General features: G+C 41.0%; 3 protein-coding genes and 1 long non-coding RNA gene across 4 annotated transcripts in view; 3 read left to right on the top strand and 1 right to left on the bottom strand.

Annotated features, from left to right (window-relative positions):
- The first annotated feature begins 1,120 nt into the window (after positions 1 to 1,120).
- Positions 1,121 to 12,028, top strand: tmem62 (transmembrane protein 62). Its single transcript, XM_061063165.1, is given in 15 exon segments — positions 1,121 to 1,239; positions 1,383 to 1,415; positions 1,418 to 1,624; positions 2,043 to 2,154; positions 2,333 to 2,470; positions 3,007 to 3,052; positions 3,559 to 3,700; positions 4,763 to 4,887; positions 5,106 to 5,228; positions 5,840 to 5,995; positions 6,749 to 6,908; positions 7,150 to 7,348; positions 8,142 to 8,237; positions 8,428 to 8,546; positions 9,369 to 12,028. Coding segments are annotated over 15 exon segments (2,034 nt in total). The 5' UTR covers positions 1,121 to 1,182; the 3' UTR covers positions 9,690 to 12,028.
- A 305-nt stretch (positions 12,029 to 12,333) lies between these two features.
- Positions 12,334 to 13,071, top strand: LOC132993368 (uncharacterized). Its single transcript, XR_009676459.1, has 2 exons — positions 12,334 to 12,708; positions 12,941 to 13,071. It is a non-coding gene; the product is annotated as an uncharacterized LOC132993368 (long non-coding RNA).
- A 356-nt stretch (positions 13,072 to 13,427) lies between these two features.
- ptgr2 (prostaglandin reductase 2) lies at positions 13,428 to 15,837 on the bottom strand. Its single transcript, XM_061063166.1, has 8 exons — positions 15,599 to 15,837; positions 15,351 to 15,469; positions 14,895 to 15,086; positions 14,618 to 14,788; positions 14,199 to 14,408; positions 13,796 to 14,005; positions 13,639 to 13,678; positions 13,428 to 13,566 (listed from the first exon to the last, which is right to left on the bottom strand). The coding sequence occupies exons 1-8, from the start codon at positions 15,633 to 15,635 to the stop codon at positions 13,502 to 13,504; spliced, it is 1,044 nt and encodes a 347-aa protein (XP_060919149.1). The 5' UTR covers positions 15,636 to 15,837; the 3' UTR covers positions 13,428 to 13,501.
- Positions 15,838 to 16,433: 596 nt separating this feature from the next.
- Positions 16,434 to 16,871, top strand: part of mideasb (mitotic deacetylase associated SANT domain protein b) — a 29,222-nt gene continuing 28,784 nt past the window's right edge. The window contains exon 1 of the mRNA XM_061063162.1: positions 16,434 to 16,593. The gene's annotated coding sequence lies outside the window, so the exon portion shown is untranslated. The remainder of the gene's footprint in view (positions 16,594 to 16,871) is intronic.

Raw genomic sequence — 16,871 nt, 5'->3', positions numbered from 1 at the left:
TGTGTGTGGGGGGGGGGGGGGGTTAGGTGCTCAAGGGCACCTCGGCAGTGCTCAGGAAGTGGACTGGCACCTCTCCAGCTAGCAGGCCAATCTCCGGACTTGGTCCGTGCCAGGACGACCCTCCAATTCCCAACCCAAGTCCCTACAGACTGAGCTACTGCCGCCCATTTCATGAAGCATTAAACACATTGACCTGAAAATGTTTTTTCACCCATAGATAGACAGATGCAGATCTCTATAGTTGATGAGGTTATTCATCCCACAGCAGCAGTCTTATTGGGTATTTCAGAGCTATCAATTGAATCAGCTGACATGATGTTCTTTATATTGCAGCTGATGGTTATTTTATAGAGGGCTTGAGCACTTGCCATTATGCCCTCTGGCATCTAATATCGCAACTTGTTTTTCTAACTAGATAGCAAAGACACAATGCTCTTTTGTCAAAAACAAAACACACAGGAAAAGATGACCACAGTACAATGTCAACTCTCATGCCAACTGTATGTTTTCTTATCATCTGTGCAAACTAATAAAAAGATTTTGAAAAAAAAAAACACTAAAATATATATGCTGGGTATTAAGCAATGGTTCATCTTGATAGTTGAGGATTGTGGGAGATTCAAGAATTTAAACAACTGTGTTGAAAGACTGTAACCTTGAACAATCTTGAATCAATATTAGGGCCTAAAAATATGTGTGTGTGTTTGTGTGTGTGTCCTTCTCAATACAAAACTTATCAGTTGTGTTAATGTTTAACATGATAATAACAATGTTTATAAATTATATAACATCTATACACATCTCATATCTGTATCTGTATGTATATCTATATACAAATCTGTTCTAATTTTAGGATTATATGTCAAAATGTCTTATCAATAAATGGTGGATTCTCGTTCATCTAAATAATAATAATAAAAAAAATGTTACATTGTGACTGTTTTGTTATTCCCTAAAAAATCTTTGCTTCGGCAGATGCGGTATGATTGCCTTTGATTGCAGTATCCGGAAAACATGTCAGAGTGGGTGTTCTTTCCTCACACTCGCATCCGCTTTGTGACGTTTCCCGATCCAACCGGTCAGTGTGCTGTGTTGGTAGCTGGTAGGTAGCTAGCTGTCAGCTAACCTGCTGAGCTACCTCCTCCTCCTCCGCCTCCGAAGGCAGCTGAACGGGAGCCGCGAATGAACCCCGCACATCAATGCATCTCCTGGGGGGCCACGATGGCAACGACAGACACGGTCTGAGTCATAGATCCTAGCCATGTAGCTTAAATGGTTCACTATATCTGTAGTTCATGTTAGTGTGATTCGTGCCCCCCCCCCCTTTTTAGCTGTTTCCACCAGTAGCTTAGCTTTTTTTTTTTTTTTACTGTCCGGGACAGACGGCGGCAGCTAGCCCCCCTCTCTCGCCACTTACAGGAGGATGCTGAAGCTGTTCGGTGTGCTGGTTATCCTCGGACTGGCCCTGGCGTGCATCACCTCCTGGGTGCTGGACAGCTATGACACGGCTTGGCACCCTAAGCGGAGCGTTCAGCGCCCCACAGCCGGGGATGGAGAGGAGTCTGCGGGGAGCTCTCCACCATTTCCCGGCGGCGAGTTGAGCAACATATTCTGGTTTATACAGGTGTGCTTTATTTGTACCGTATTTCTAGCTCGCTATGTTTTGGCTTGCAAGCATTTACGTTCATCTTTCTCTGTTTATATGTAATTATTCTGTAGTTCTACATTTAACAGGAGTAGATTGTCTTTGCAGGTGTTGTTAAATGAGGTTAGCTTTTGTAGTTCACCCACTGAACTCTCTCAATGATTGACAGAATGGGGTCACTGACCACTGAAGTGTGTCATTGTCAGGTAAAAAAAAAAAAAAAAAAGATCAGCAGCACAGTAAGTTGTAGTTAGACTTTGCACCTTTTTGTGTTTTATCACTCTGATACTACTGTGTGAAGAAATAGTGTAAAAAAAACCAAACAAAAAGCTTGAATATAATCCTCTTTATCTTGTTTTTATTCCTCATTGTGTGTCTATTTTATGTTTGGTTCAAGGTGTCTGACATTCACATAAGCCGATTCCATGACCCGAGACGCATTCCAGATTTTGAAAAGTTCTGCACTGACACAATTGAAGTGATCAAACCTGCTCTAGTGCTCGCGACAGGTACAGTAATCCCCCACCTTTAACCCGTTTTAAGAATCCTTAAGAAGTATTTGAATTATAAAAAGAAAAAGGCTTGTTGGGTGTGGCCCCTGTTTCAGTGCAGTGTTAAAACAACAAGCGGATCTCAAGCAGATTTATTCTTCTAATCTGTGTCTTTTTCCCCCCCCCACTCCCACAGGAGATCTGACAGATGCCAAAACAGAGAGTAAGGTGGGCTCCCTGCAGCACGAGGTGGAGTGGCAGGCCTACCACAACGTCCTGAAGAGGTCCCGCGTGATGGAGCGCACGCGGTGGATAGACATCCGCGGAAATCACGGTAATACACCGCGCTGCACTTTGTTATCTTAATGTTCTCTCCAGATCCACTGCTTCAATCAAACACATCCCACAGTAGCCAGTGCGCTATTAAGCCCTCTGAAGAAGCCATTAACTGCGTGTGCGGTTTTAGCGTCGCGCTGGAAATCATCTTGCCCCTCCTCTTTATTGCTTCTTTCCCCGCTGTTATTGGATCCCAAGCTATTAGACGTGAAACCAGATACTTGTAGCTGTTAGAGAAGAGACAGCTCATTATTGTGTCTGGCATTTGTCTGGCAGCTATTCTGCCGTTATTGATCGCACGTTTTTGATGTGTGTTAATTCATCTGTTGGTGGGCAGCCAATTTAGTTCAATATCTTCATGTAATATGAGAAAATGTGATTTGTGGATTAAATATTTATGACTGAAGGGATTTTCTACATGAGACGTTCTGGTCTTTAGCAGTGATTCTGTGATCTTGCTCATTAACTCCTTTAAAATTAAACATTCTGATAAATCTCTTAATTTTTTCTTTTCTTTTTTTTTTTTGTTGACAGATGCCTTCAATATTATGTCACTGGACAGCACCAACAACTATTACCGGTCAGTATCAAAATGTCAGTGCGACGATAAAGGTCTGATTTACACCCAGTCCACTCCTGCGCGTCTTAAAGCAGCAGGCTGAGTGTGAAGCTGATCAGTGCACGTAGTAACTTCAATGCCTCTGAAACCTGAGTCGCTGCAGACCTATTTATTGACAATAATCCAAGCTATCTGAGCTTCCTGAAGACTAAAATAGAAGCTCAAGCTACGTGAACAGACCGACTCTCTTCTTGCCTTTGTGACACAAATTGTGTTTAATGTGACATCGCCGCTTCTGCCGCTAATGCTGATTGATCTTTCATCTACCTCCATTTTTTTTTTTTTTTTGTAATGCTGCGGTCATCCTCCGCGAGACAGAGTCTGTCTCGTACGCATCGCCTAATTTATTTATTCAATTAAAACACATGAAATTATCTGAGGACTGTATTAAGAGCCTGGCTGCTGGCTCCATCCCAGACCACAGTATCTCATTGCTCACGGTGACTTTTTGTTCGATTTTCCTCAAGGAAATACTCGGCCAATCAGAAAGTTGGCTCCTTCCACTACGTTCACAAAACTCCCTTCGGCAACTACTCCTTTGTCTGCGCCGACGCCACTCTGACTCCAGGACCCAAGAGGCCATACAATTTCTTTGGTATTTTAAACCAGGTAGAGCTGTCCCACACTTTTTTAATTTACAGAACATGAACAGTCGCTGAGATTTACACACAGTTCAGAATGCAGAGACATTTGCTGCAAACTAGGTAAAGATAAGATAAGATAAGAGACTTAAAAGATTTCAACCCTTGACTGTCTATAAATATGGACGATGCATCTCCACCTCTGCCTCCTCCCCTTTAAAAAAAAAAAAAAAAAAGAAGACAAAAGACGAATGCCATGGCCCCCCCATCAAAGCACACATTAAACTTACAGATGAAATGGCAAAGACCCCTCAGGTTGCTACAGCCCACAGCAGAACAGATTCTCGTGTCGGTTTGAAGTACACACTCACATTTATGGAAAGTTCAATGACTCTCATATTAGTCTTTTTTTTTAATTTTTTTTTTTACATTTCCTCTCACTGCTCCTCTTCTACTCTGCACACAGGGGCTGTATATGTCAAGAGCTGTCAGTTCTGACAATACATGCGCTCTTTATTAGCATTAAAGAACTCATTCAAACTTGTTTGAAAAATGAACACTTAACATAAAAAACATAAAACAATATGATAAGATCGAATATTAGTGATGAAAAACATGTTTGAATTTTATTTTTTGACATGTATTTTAATTTTATAATTTATCCCATCTCTTAACATGGAGGAGGCGGAGCTTATGACCTATATTGCAGCCATTCAGCAGTGGGAGCTCCAAACATTGGCTTCAGTCTTGGGGAGCTGTTTTGCTGTCCATCTTTATATACAGTCAAAGCTCAACTTGTGCTTTTCTATAAGGAAATGCCATGATTTAGTACACAGAAAAAAATTTAGTTAATATGAGAAATAAGCAAATAGGAGATTAAACGTACACTGCCATTTTCAGCACATGACTTCCTATTTCCTCACACTCTTAATGGTAAACATTTCTTCAAATGTCAGTTTCCCGTAAGGAACATACAGTTCATCATCTTTATTTATGTGGTCAAAGGAATAAGTAATGCTTTTAGTTGAATGTTGAATATATTGCACAGAACTTGTAGTTAAATAAGAGTTTCTCTCTCGATATATCGTAGACTCAAATGGACTTGCTGGACACGTTCAGAGTTGAGAGTCTGAAAAGCAACCAGTCGATCTGGTTTGGCCACTACACCACCTCCACCGTTGTTTCCCCTTCTCCAGGAGTTCGTGACCTGATGAGGTAAGAAAAACACGTTGTTGTCGCTAAATAAATAAATGAATACATGTTAACATTAAGTCCTTTCCATCGCTTGTTTGACATGAAAGCTTGATTCTATCAGAATATCTTGGTATAAAGAACCTAATACTTCTCTGGGATTTTCAATAATATGTTCAAATCCAAATGATGGTTACGTACAGTATATGATGACGGAGATTTCTTTCATTTGCTGTATTTAGATCTGCAGTTGCGTATCTGTGTGGCCACCTGCACACACTGGGCGGCCTGATGCCCGTCCTCCACAGCCGGCATCCTCAAGGTACTCTGGAGCTTGAACTGGGCGACTGGATGGATAATCGCAGGTATGACAGAAGACAAGATGACTTAATGTGTCCTTTTTTTTTTTTTTTTTAAACTCCTCTTGTTATTATTATTTGATTTTGATCCTCTTACATAAAAATCCCCGCAGTAATCTCACAGGTTATCTGCAGGTCTTCAAAGGCATTAACAGAAGATCTTTAGAAGTTATTAAAGGGATTAGCTGTTATTTAGACTTCTCTACTTTTCCTGCTATATGAAGCAACATTAGTCCAAAGATGATTTGTGTTCCATCATGCGATGTTGGTAGATGTAAAAGTGTAATTGTTTTTTATTTTTGCATTGCAGAAGGCTGTGAAACCTTTTTTTGTGGTATATTTAAGTCAGCACCGTTGAAACTAACATCACTCACATTCCTGTTAGCTACAGTAGCTAGGAGGCTCAATGACTCATAATGGGCAGGGGTCTCTTAAATGATCATTAATTTAAACAATGCTGCATATGGACCCTGGTTGCATTATCATATTACAATGAATCATATTACTTGGCCATATCATGCTTTTGTGTTGGATTTTATTTATTATGGGGGGGGGGGGGGGGGGGGGGGGGAACAAATGTCCTGCTGTAACCCCGCGTCCCACACACCTGTCTCCAGGTACAGGGTTCTGGCTTTTGACCACGACCTGCTGAGTTTCTCTGACCTGAGGTTCGAGCAGTGGCCCGCGGTGCTCATCACCAACCCCAAGGACGCGCAGTACCTGCACCCGGGAGTGGAGCCGCTTGGCCGTATACGGAGGTCCACACACATCAGGTGCCTGTTCAGTCGTTTGTTGATCCTTAAGGGCTCCAGTGGCTCTGCTACACATGCTTCCACGGCAACGCGGTTTCTCTGATGTCCTGCACGCACATTTCTGCAGAGCACCTGCCCGGGGTATTTTTATAACATTATCATGATTTGTTGCCCTGGTATTAAAAGTCATGTTAGTATTGGGGACAACAAATGACTTGCCTATTTGCGATTTAAATGAGATAGTTAGCACAGATTTTCAAACAGGAAGACATGCAGCATACGTCGAGGGAATGGTTGTCCTGATAATAGATTTTTAAACTTCAATATGATTGTAAAAAAAATCAAACCCTTTCGATAAATATATTTAAAGTCCTAGGCAACGAATCGGGGTCGCTTCTTGTTTGTAATTACCACAAATGCAGGCAAACTCCTACACACCGTCTAAATCCCAAATTACATTCCTTTAACGTATTTGTGCAGTGCAGACGTTGCTCCCTCTCTTTCAATGGCAGTAGCTTTTGGTTAAACTTATTACTGAAGATAGGAAGTGCTTTTAAAGCTTAGGTATTTTCAATACTATTGGTCATTCAAGTAAAACAGATTGTATCGTTTTGAAACATGTGATGCGAAACGGAACATTTTGACAACCTTAGTGGGTTAGACTTTAACCTGGGATGGCCTCGAGGACTGTAGCCCCCTGCACATGGGGTCTCCAGTGCATGGCCTCTAGATTTCAGAATTACAACGTCTCATACATTCCCTTGTTTTCTATAGGATCTTGGCCTTCTCAGAGGCACCAATCACAGCAGTGCACGTTAGCGTGGACGGGGAGCCTCTGGGGAAATGCGACTCTGCTGGAGGTCCTCTTTACGTTCTGCTGTGGGATCCATCTCTCTACCTCACTGGACTGCACACCATCAGAGTAAAAGTGGAGGTCGGTACAGCATTCATTTATCTTCCACTGAAACGTGTCCTGAGACTTCTGAATATTTTATAGGTCCTGATTAAATTTGTTTGCTTGAGTTGAATTATGACTCAGTTGGTCTTGTTTGCTGTCTGGGCGCTCAGGCTTTGATTCACTACTTTAATAATTAATTTAATAATAATAAGTAATTTACAGACATAACAATGTGTTCTTCTCTTTTTATGTGTTTTTTTGTGTGCGTGTTCTTCAGGACGCGGCAGGCCGGTCGTCGGTGCGGGAGCAACACTTTACTCTGGAGGACGACCTGACTCCCAGCTTCAGTTTTGTGCAGTCCTTCATCCTCCTCACAGACCACTACGTCCTGGCCCGAGTGGCCTTCATCTTGACCATGCTGCTGAATGTCGGCGTGCTGCTGGCCTTCAGGTTCCTGAGTGTTCCCTCAAGAAGAGGTGAGCTGTCATTATTTTTAGTTTTATGCTGCATTCATGTGCTGCTCGAGTTGGGAAGTCGTTCTCCCCACTTCAGTGTGTTCACACGACGGCAAAAAACAGAGTTGATGCTACCAAGAAGATCTATGGAATGTAACTGTTACAAGTAATATTTTAGCATAAGGTTGATGTTCAATATGTGAACTAATAACATTTTTTAAAATTGACAAAATATATTTTAACTCCCAGGTGAAGATGATTTTGACGTCAAGTCGGTAAATCGGGCACCTAATTCTTTTCTGAGTTTCAGATCAGAATCAGAAAGACTTCATTAATCTCAGAGGGAAGTTTTTTTTCCTAAGATTTATTTTTGGGCTTTTTTGGCCTTTAATGCAGAGATAGGACAGTGGATAGAGTTGGAAATCGGGGAGTGAGAGAGTGGGGAATGACATGCGGGAAGGGAGCCACAGGTGGGATTCGAACCTGGGCCGCCCGCTTGGACGACTACAGCCTCCATACATGGGGCGCGTGCACTAACCACTGCGCCACCAGCGCCCTTCCCAGAGGGAAATTTGTTCGTTTCTGAGTCGTTGTTCCGTGCATTTTACAACTTGGAAACTCGTTTTTACGAGGTGTCCGACACCACATGAATGCAGCATATTATACAGGCAACTTCAGCGCAATTTGCTTGAGTCAAAGTCTGCAGAGTCTGATTGTAGACAGAAATGGATCATGCCAATTTCATCATTCAAAAGAAGATTTTTTGTTGTTGTTAAAAATACTCATTCAGTTTTGTTTTGTCTGTTATCTACAGGCTTTTATTCTCAAGCGTGCATGTCACTCCATCATGTCAGTACAATGGACACCTTCTTCTACTCTCTGCTGCTGTTCAACCTGTGCACAGCCTTAGGTGAGTCAAGCTCTTTGTCTTGTTCCCTTTTTGTCTCCTGCTCAAAGCTACACACTCTTTTACTTTCTCTACAAGTGAAATACACGTTGGTAATAAAATGAGATATCTTGATGTACATGATGTCCTTGTTATCTTGCACATGTTCCTTTATAAATAGCTGAACAGTGTGTGATGTTTCGGCCCCTCTCAGGTCCGTGGTTTATAGGAGAGCTGATTGATGGTCATAGTGGGGCCTGCTTCGCCTTCGGGGTGTTCATCGATGGACATTTTCTGGAGGGCAGCCTCACTTATGTCATTGGGGTTGTTCAGGTATGAAAACGATTGACGACACATCTTTTTCTCTGCAGCGTGTGCAAGAGCAAGACTTCCTGCAGAAGTGCTGTATGTGTTATATTTTTGATGTACAGGCTTTAAAGTCTCCCATGGAGCGTAACTTGGGAGAGTATCTTAACTGCTGTGTCGTGACGTATTTCAAAATAATAATAATAATAATGATAATAATAATAACTTTATTTATGTAGCACCTTTTAAAAACACAGGTTTACAAAGTGCTTTGACAAACAGCAAAAACAAGAACAAACTAAAGCAAACACAGAAGAACATAAACAACAGCAAGAACATAACAAATGCAAAATACTAAGAATAATTAAATACAATTCAACAGAAAAGAATCCATAGTGCACGATACCCAACAGACATATATAACCCGACCGTCACAAGAACCATCATAAGAACCCAGGCAACACAAGAACCCAACAACACGAGCTGAGAAAATGAAACGGGAAAGAACCAATCACAAGATAGAAGGCGGGACATAACATTGGGATGATTTGATTGGATAGTTTGCTTCGACAAAGCTTTTTTTTATTGGTCAAACATTTTAGTGAACACCGCTGAGTGTAGGATGAGTCATCAGACAATTGAAACATTTTACAGGAAAAATCTTAGAGATTAAATTATCTGATGAGGAAACATCACAGTCATGGTCACTGTGGGGGGGGGGGGGGGGGGGGTCACAAGCCAAACAGGTATCAAAGCACGGCCCGATGCCCGACTAATAAATGTGTTATCAACCTGTTCTGTGATATCCACACCAATCACATTTAACTTGACTTATTGAATCCCTGCCAGATGCTGTTCTTCAACATGCCCCTCACCGCTTACCTGTGCTGGAGCCTCCACCACCGTTGCCGCGGCAACACCTTTCGATCCCACTTCCTGCGGCCGGGCTGCCGCTGGCGGACTCTGGCTGTGCACGTCTTCATGCTGCTGCTGCTCACCTGGCAGGCCCACTCTTGCTACTTCCTCCTGGAGACCTACGGCTCCGTGGCCTTTTTCCTGTCTCCGGTCCGCACGTGGGCGCTCGCCCTCAGCCTGATATTGGTCTACCGCGCTTGGACAGGCCCCGCCCCTCTTCTCCGGGAACACAGCAAGAGCGTCTCTCCCTCTTGACAGTAATTGCACTGTACCACCACAACCACTTCCACGATTTTCCCCACTGAGCCTGACTCGCAGATCTATTTTGCTGTCTCTATCCATCCCTGGACACCTCAGTTCCCTTCCTTTCTTTCTACTCACCTTCCAAATCCACCTCACAGAACATCGGTCACTCTCCTGTTTCTAGATAGTATTGTTTACTTAATATGCATGTTATTGTAAAGCACTGGTGAGCACATTTCTGGCCATATTCATAGCAATGTGTACAGTGTAAGAAAAAAACTTTGGGAGACATAAGGGTAACAAGCTGAATTGAGCAATGTGAGGACTGTTGAATGTGTGCTGCAGTCGACAGTGCACCGAGTAAGAGCTGCGGTATGCTGTATGCTGAGTCATTTACTTGAGCTTTAGCACTTTTTGGAAGTGTTGCCTTGGCTGATAGCCACTCCACCACTGCCAAATGATGAATAAGAAAGATTTTACCTTTTATTCCTCCCTCTGAAAATCATCGTCATTCACTAAGATGGCTGGACGTGCCAAACCCATCCTCCTGTTTCCTGTTTACTCTCCGGTATACAATTCATGTGAATAATAATAAGGAAGTGCGTATGCCTCGTTTTGTATACTGTGAGCTGTTCCTCAGTTCAAAACTTGACAGAGTGCAGTAGTACCAGTCTCTTTTGGTGAGGATGACACGTGTAATACAGCCTATGATGTTCATTATTTCAAGTTTATCCTCCACATAATTACAGGAAATCGACAGAAGGGAAAAAAAAATCAATTGTGTACTGTAGTTAAACGATTTAAAGTGTTTTTAAGTTATTACATTGCACATGACTGCCACTTAAAAAAAAAAACCTCTCGTATTTTGCATTGGATAGTCATATCAAATACTTCAATGCTATTTTACAAACACTCACAATAATAGAGCTAGCCGGCCCAAGTGTACGTGCTCCTTCAGACGTGAATACAGAAAGCAGCTGTTTGTTTCTCAGGAATGTGAGCACTCGAACAACACGCTGGTCCCAGAAGTATTTCAGGACAATGTTTTTATACTCCACAGTAGCTCAGTGAACTCAAACATCATGTATAAACAATCGAGATGTGTTATGGCGGGGAAGAAAAAAAAAAAACGAATGTGTTCCAAGATGTGGTGAAATGGGATGAAAAGTAATATACGATTGTTGTTTTTTTATTTATTGATTCAGATTGTATTGAGTGGTTTCTTTTTCTTTCTTTTTTTTTTCTCCCCCCACTTAAATGTTATATTATATCTGCACTGGAAATGCCCGCCTCTCGGGGACATGGCGAAGATGGTAAAAGAGCATTCCCAGCTTTGTGTTTGTGTGAAGACACGTTTGTCTGTGTTGCCTCAGAATGATGATTCCTTAATTTGTGTGAAGGTGGGAGAGCAGGTAACTGTCTGTCAAAGAGTGTTTTGCTCTTTTTAATGAAATCCTTTCCAGTCTGTAGTAGGTGTTGGATTCCGCAAGAACAAAGCGATCTCATTAAAAAAAAAAAAAAAAAAAGACAACCAGGGTGAAGACCACATTTATCAAGGCTTTTAATAGAAGCAATGTTCCACTAAAGTTTTTTTTTTTTCTCAAAGCATACCCTGTGTGAGTGAAGAATAATTGCTTAGCGCTGTGATAAGACACAGTTTAATATTAGAACAGCTGAGAAAATTCAATTATGTGCACTGACGCTGGCAATGGTTCAATAACCGCCCCTCTCTCTTTTCATAGACAACTCTTTTTTTTTAATGGGAGCTTAACCAAGTGTATAATTCCACCATAAAGACAGATACTTCAAACTGATGGGTTTTAATGATGATGCTCTTACAAGCTATGTCCACAAGGAGTCAGTATTGATTTGACTGGGAGGGCAATAGAGACGACTGCATTATATTTACATCTCCAAATGATCAAATTCTGCATGTTTTTTTTTTCTTTTCTTTTTTTTTACAGAAACGCACCAAACATTTGTCTTGAGGAGACTGTTTTGATAGTTCATTGGTGCTCATGGATTTTGTTTCATCATTATTCTGGTTGTGATTGTTTTGTATTGTACACTCATTTGGCTATTCACAAGAAGAAGAAAAACACAGACATCCAGTCCAACACAAGTACCATCATGAAGGAATATACCAGTAGTGATGAAGTGGTGTTCACTTGACTTATTCTGCATCTCTTCCTATGTTCAAACACTAAAGTATATGAATGAATTGAAGATGATTTTACACCTGCCACATATTTTTCTCGTGACAACTGAAATCAGAGCCAACCACTATTTTATTTTATCAATGGTTTATAGTGCTGTGGAATAAAATGTTCATTACAGTATAGGCTATCCTATACTTTGTGTTGTTTTTTCTTCTTCACATCTTTGTTAAATAAAGGAACACAGTAGAGAGCAATATGGAGCTGGACACTGACAAATGACAGTCAGACATAATCAGATGAGTTGATATAGACAAAACAAACCAGAACATGAAATAAGTTTAATACTGTAGCATCACTCTGGTTATTTTTGTTGCTAAAACTTGAGCTGGAAACAAAATTAACTCGCTATTGCTACTTAAAAATCTTAAAATAAATCGGTATTATGAAAAAACAGACCAAGATTACATCTACACAATATCAAGGATAAAGACTTCACTTTGTTATAGCTTTGTCTGTTGCCTCCTTCAAAATGATGTCAGGAGAAATCTGCAGGTCCTGGCCTTGTTAGCTAGCTACAGCTAACTTTCTTCATATAACAAAAAAAAAGCACTTCAGGTAGTAAGCTTAACTACTAAATAGTGTTAGCTAAATTAATTTGGTTTTACATCATGAGAGACAATAAATCATATCAAACGATGATGGCACAATAAAGTAAAAGACAAGTAGTTCAATATGACATCGTTATAAAGTTGGAACAATGGTGCAACCTTTCAAATGCTGCTAGTAGCTAGCCTTTGTAGGCTACTTATTAACAAGCCAGCCTCATTACACACACAGGGTGGCATATAGTTTTATGAATAAAGCTAGCCTCAGTTAGATAAAAAAATGCTAGCTAAGAGGCTGTTGCTTTGTGTCGTAAGCGAGCACAGTTTAGAGTTCAGTTGGTCAATAAAGTCAAAGACAAGTAGTTCAATATGACAGTGTTATAAAGTTGGTACAAGTGCTGTTACTAGCAAACCTTTGTACTTTTTAAGCCTGATACTGAACCATTTAACAGTGTATAACTATCAGTGCGCATACAGGGGGTGTAGTTTTAAGAATAAGAGGCTGTTGCCTTGTGGAATAAGCTTTGTGGATAAACCCATTGATGTAATCTTCCACTGCTATGAGGTAAATGATTTTATTTTAGGCTATAGGGTAAATTTAATTGAAATAAATCTGAATTGTGATATCAATTGTGTTGTTGTTTTTTGACTTTTTGGCAGGTTGCGTTTCCATACTAAACAGTTCTAATGTTAGGAGTTTCTTCAACAGTTTAAGAGTTAAACTGTTGAAGAATACATAACACTTTGATTATCATCATGAGGCAGTGCTCCAATATACCACCTCATATTGTTTACCGCAGCACCTAATGCCAAAAGTCTAATCCAAGTACTGATGTTCAAAACGTATCTCACTAGTACTCATAGAATATTATTATATTTTCGATAACATTTCCAGGAACATGTTTCAATAAAAGTAACCAGCTGGTGTTAGCCAATCCAATGCAATATCTAACCAGGGTTCATTAGATTATTATTGATGATAGTGATGCAAAAGACCACTGTTTATTTTCCCAAAGTGTCTGGAGAGAGCAGTCTCTCCCGGAGGCTACGGGTTGTTTATTCACTCTGATATCTTTATAATTTGCTTGCCAATGTTTCCCCCTTTCATCATGGAGCAAAATGCATCTGCAAAGAAATGGAAAAAATGATTTAGCGAACCAAAAGGTCATACCATGAGGTAATTTATAATCAACATACCTCCCATGTTTTCAATGCCGTCAACCACAGATTCCAGCACCTGCAGGAGTGGAAGCAGAAATACTAAATGTGAACATACAGATAAGGAAGAAGACAAAAATTTGCAAACAAGGACGCCCACACAGTCGACCACACATTATCATAATTTCCTTGTTACCTTGATTTGTCCAGATTTAACCCACTGGCTGAGCTCACAGAGGGCACTGTCGGCTTTGTTCATGTAGTTTAGCACCATAAAACGCTCCCGGGTGATGTTCTTGCTTTGCAGGGCTTCCTGGATCTCCTCACTCAAGGGAGGAGGATACGGCACATCCTTGTTGTACTGTGAGATCTGCCCACACAGGATCACATGACCTCCGGTGTTCATCTGGAGATAGGAAGAAGGTTGGAGGTCCTCATGTGAGATAGATTTTATAGAAGACACAAAATACTCACTGCTGAAAAACAGTCTTGTCAATGAACTTTGCAAAAAAAAGAATCTTGACATTTTACAGCCAAAAAAATACAAAATAATAATAAAATGAAGACTTTTCCTTGGACAGGTACAACTGAAGCAGTACCTGTTTGATTACAGTGTCACTGATGTCTCCGCCCACGTTGTCAAAGTAAACATCAATCCCTTGAGGGCAGCTCTCCTCGAGCCTTGCAGGAATGTCCTCTTGACGGTAATTGATGGCGGCATCAAAGCCCAAGTCTTCCACTAAAGCTCTGCACTTCTCATCAGAACCACTAATACCAACCACTCTCACACATCCATCCAGCCTGCCAATCTTCAAAAAAAAAAAAAAAAAAAAAAGTAGGGTGAAATAATACAGTCAGGATTTCACCTTATTGTCTTCAGAGTTGAATCCTCTTTTTTTGTTAGCATCTGTGATTGTCTTGATTCTATATGCTTATAGGGTTTCTTAAACTGTATATAATAAATGTTGATGTCAAAAGCTCCTGTGAGGAACTTTTGGTTTGATTTTGGTGTGTTTACCTGTCCAGCAATGGAGCCACATGCCCCAGCTGCACCGCTCACCACCATTGTCTGATTTGCCCCTTTGGTCACATTCCCCTTCTCCCTTACTCCCAAAAGTGCAGTGAGGCCTGTTATACCAACTGCTCCCAAAAAGTACGACAAACGGCCATCAACCAACTGAGGATGAACCTGCGACAGATAGAAGGTAATATCCGATTTTTTTTTTAAAAAGGCTTTCTTAAAATATGACAAATTCCACATTTCACAATGTCGTCACATTAGTTAAATGCCCCACCTTCTGTAAGGGGCTTCCTTTCATAACAGCATGGGTCTGCCAGGGCCAGTTGAAGTTTGTGACCACATCTCCCTTCGTGCAACCTGCACAGCGGCTGGACTCCACCACGCCAACACCTCCACCATCCACACACTCGGACAAAAGCCACGGAGTCAAATATTCTGCACCAGTGTCTTCGTTCATTCTGCAACGCTGCAAAGAAAAGACACAAAACATGATGATGATGATGATATTTTCAGCGTGCACACCAGATTGTAACACATTTGTATGTTCTTAGTTTTAGTGAGAAGTAACAGCTGGAGTCCTCTTTTCTAATCTGAACTCAAACGTGAATGCATACAGGGAACTAACCCCAGTTTTGTGAAGCAAGATCCTACAAGACAATAATCTAAATATGTAAAAAAAAAAAAAAACACAGTAATTTAAAATGTAGGTGCACTGTGGCTGTTTTAATACCATGTATGGATCGACTGAAAGGTAAAGCGTCCGAACAAGAACCTCCCCATCTTCCAGGTCAGCTGTCAAAGTCGAATTCTCCAGCCGGAAATTTTCAGGAACTGGGGTCCCATTTTTACCTGCAAGCACCGGTATGTTAAGCATTTTGTGCAAAAGTTAGCCACGTGGGTGCATTAATGTTCAAAAGATTAAAAAAAAAAAAAAAATCAGCAATTATTAACAAAACAAAAAATAACCAATTGTCCTACCTGGTCGCGAGTTGAGAACCACTCTCTGCACCTGCATCCCTGAAAAGTAACTGTTATCCCTGAAATCTACGTTAACTGGTACTTGATCTTTGGAAAGACTTCGCGATAAAGTGTTTTGCACTTAAATGAAACACACGTAAAACTAGCAAACTTGTTACACGACCTTCTCTTTACACTGTGTTTCCTCTGCAGGCTAGCAGAAAGTCAACAGACCACTGACAAAGTCTCGTCTGTCAAAAAGCGAGAGAGTTCACTTCTACAACTTCCGCCTTCGCCCAAACGCGTTGGCAGCGTAATATTTAGCCTGCAACAAACCTAGAAGACGATATGCAAATCATATGTTGTAGCCTACTATTGTGTCGAGAAATTTAACTAATTTAATGCAACACTACACAAGCTTCTCGTGAAGACTACTGTAGATATGTCTTTCGAGGTTTTCATGCTTGGCAGGTAGCGTTCATTCGTCTGCGCATGCGTAATACAATTTTTTTTTAAATGTGTGCCTACTCCATAGATTATTATATATTTAAAATATTAGTTTAACATATGGCACGCATCTTCATTTTTCTATGGTTGGAAAAATTCGGTCAAGGAGTTGTACAATATGTGAAAAATATTTGACCAAACATCCGGGTATGAGACGGTAACTATCTTGCCCGTCACAACTCGTCTTTTCATTGGCGCTTGAGCCGTTAAAGGCGCTATCTTAATATTCCAGATCATCAATACTGCAGCAGCAATTGTACACAATCCAACCGCTATTAAACCCGCATGTACAGTCACTGTCGACTCCACCAGTGCAATCCGTTTCTCATCAAGTTACATGAGGTAGGTCCCATGGATAGTTGTGGAGTGTCGATTGCTAGCTAAAGTGTGTCGAAAAGTGACTCTGGGAAGTGAAGACTGGAGGAGAAATCTGAAAAAGTGAGTTCTGCAGAACAGAGCGTCAAACAGGGAGATGAAGACGTGTGTGCCATGGAGGGAAAGACTTTAATGTAAGTACTGCACGGCTGTTTGATAATGCATGACAACTTATGCTAAGTGCTTTGTTTAATGGGGCAGTTGATGGTTAATTACGCACTAGTTAGCATTTTGACAGCCTGGCCGACACCCCCCTCCCCCCTCCCTCACCCCCCTCTCTCCCCTTCCTCACGTACACACGCATTCATGACATGTCAAAAAATCCCCAAACGTCCCATTGAAAAGAAAACACCTTGTGTGTCATTTCTTATACTTTGTGGTGAAGGATGCATTTCAGTTTCAACAAAAGTGA

Source organism: Labrus mixtus, chromosome 18 (genome assembly GCF_963584025.1).
Source record: "Labrus mixtus chromosome 18, fLabMix1.1, whole genome shotgun sequence".
Lineage (NCBI taxonomy): Eukaryota > Metazoa > Chordata > Actinopteri > Labriformes > Labridae > Labrus > Labrus mixtus.
Note: the sequence above shows the minus strand (reverse complement) of the source record. Positions and strands in the feature narration are given on the sequence as shown.

Bases quoted from the DNA above. Each gene is read 5' to 3' on its own strand.
- ptgr2 (XM_061063166.1), bottom strand. From the start codon at position 15,635: ATGCAGGTGCAGAGAGTGGTTCTCAACTCGCGACCAG. The intron at 13,679-13,795 runs GTAACAAGGAAA...CCACTCCTGCAG, and splicing joins TTAAATCTGGACAAATCAAG to GTGCTGGAATCTGTGGTTGA. The intron at 13,567-13,638 runs GTATGTTGATTA...ATTTCTTTGCAG, and splicing joins CGGCATTGAAAACATGGGAG to ATGCATTTTGCTCCATGATG.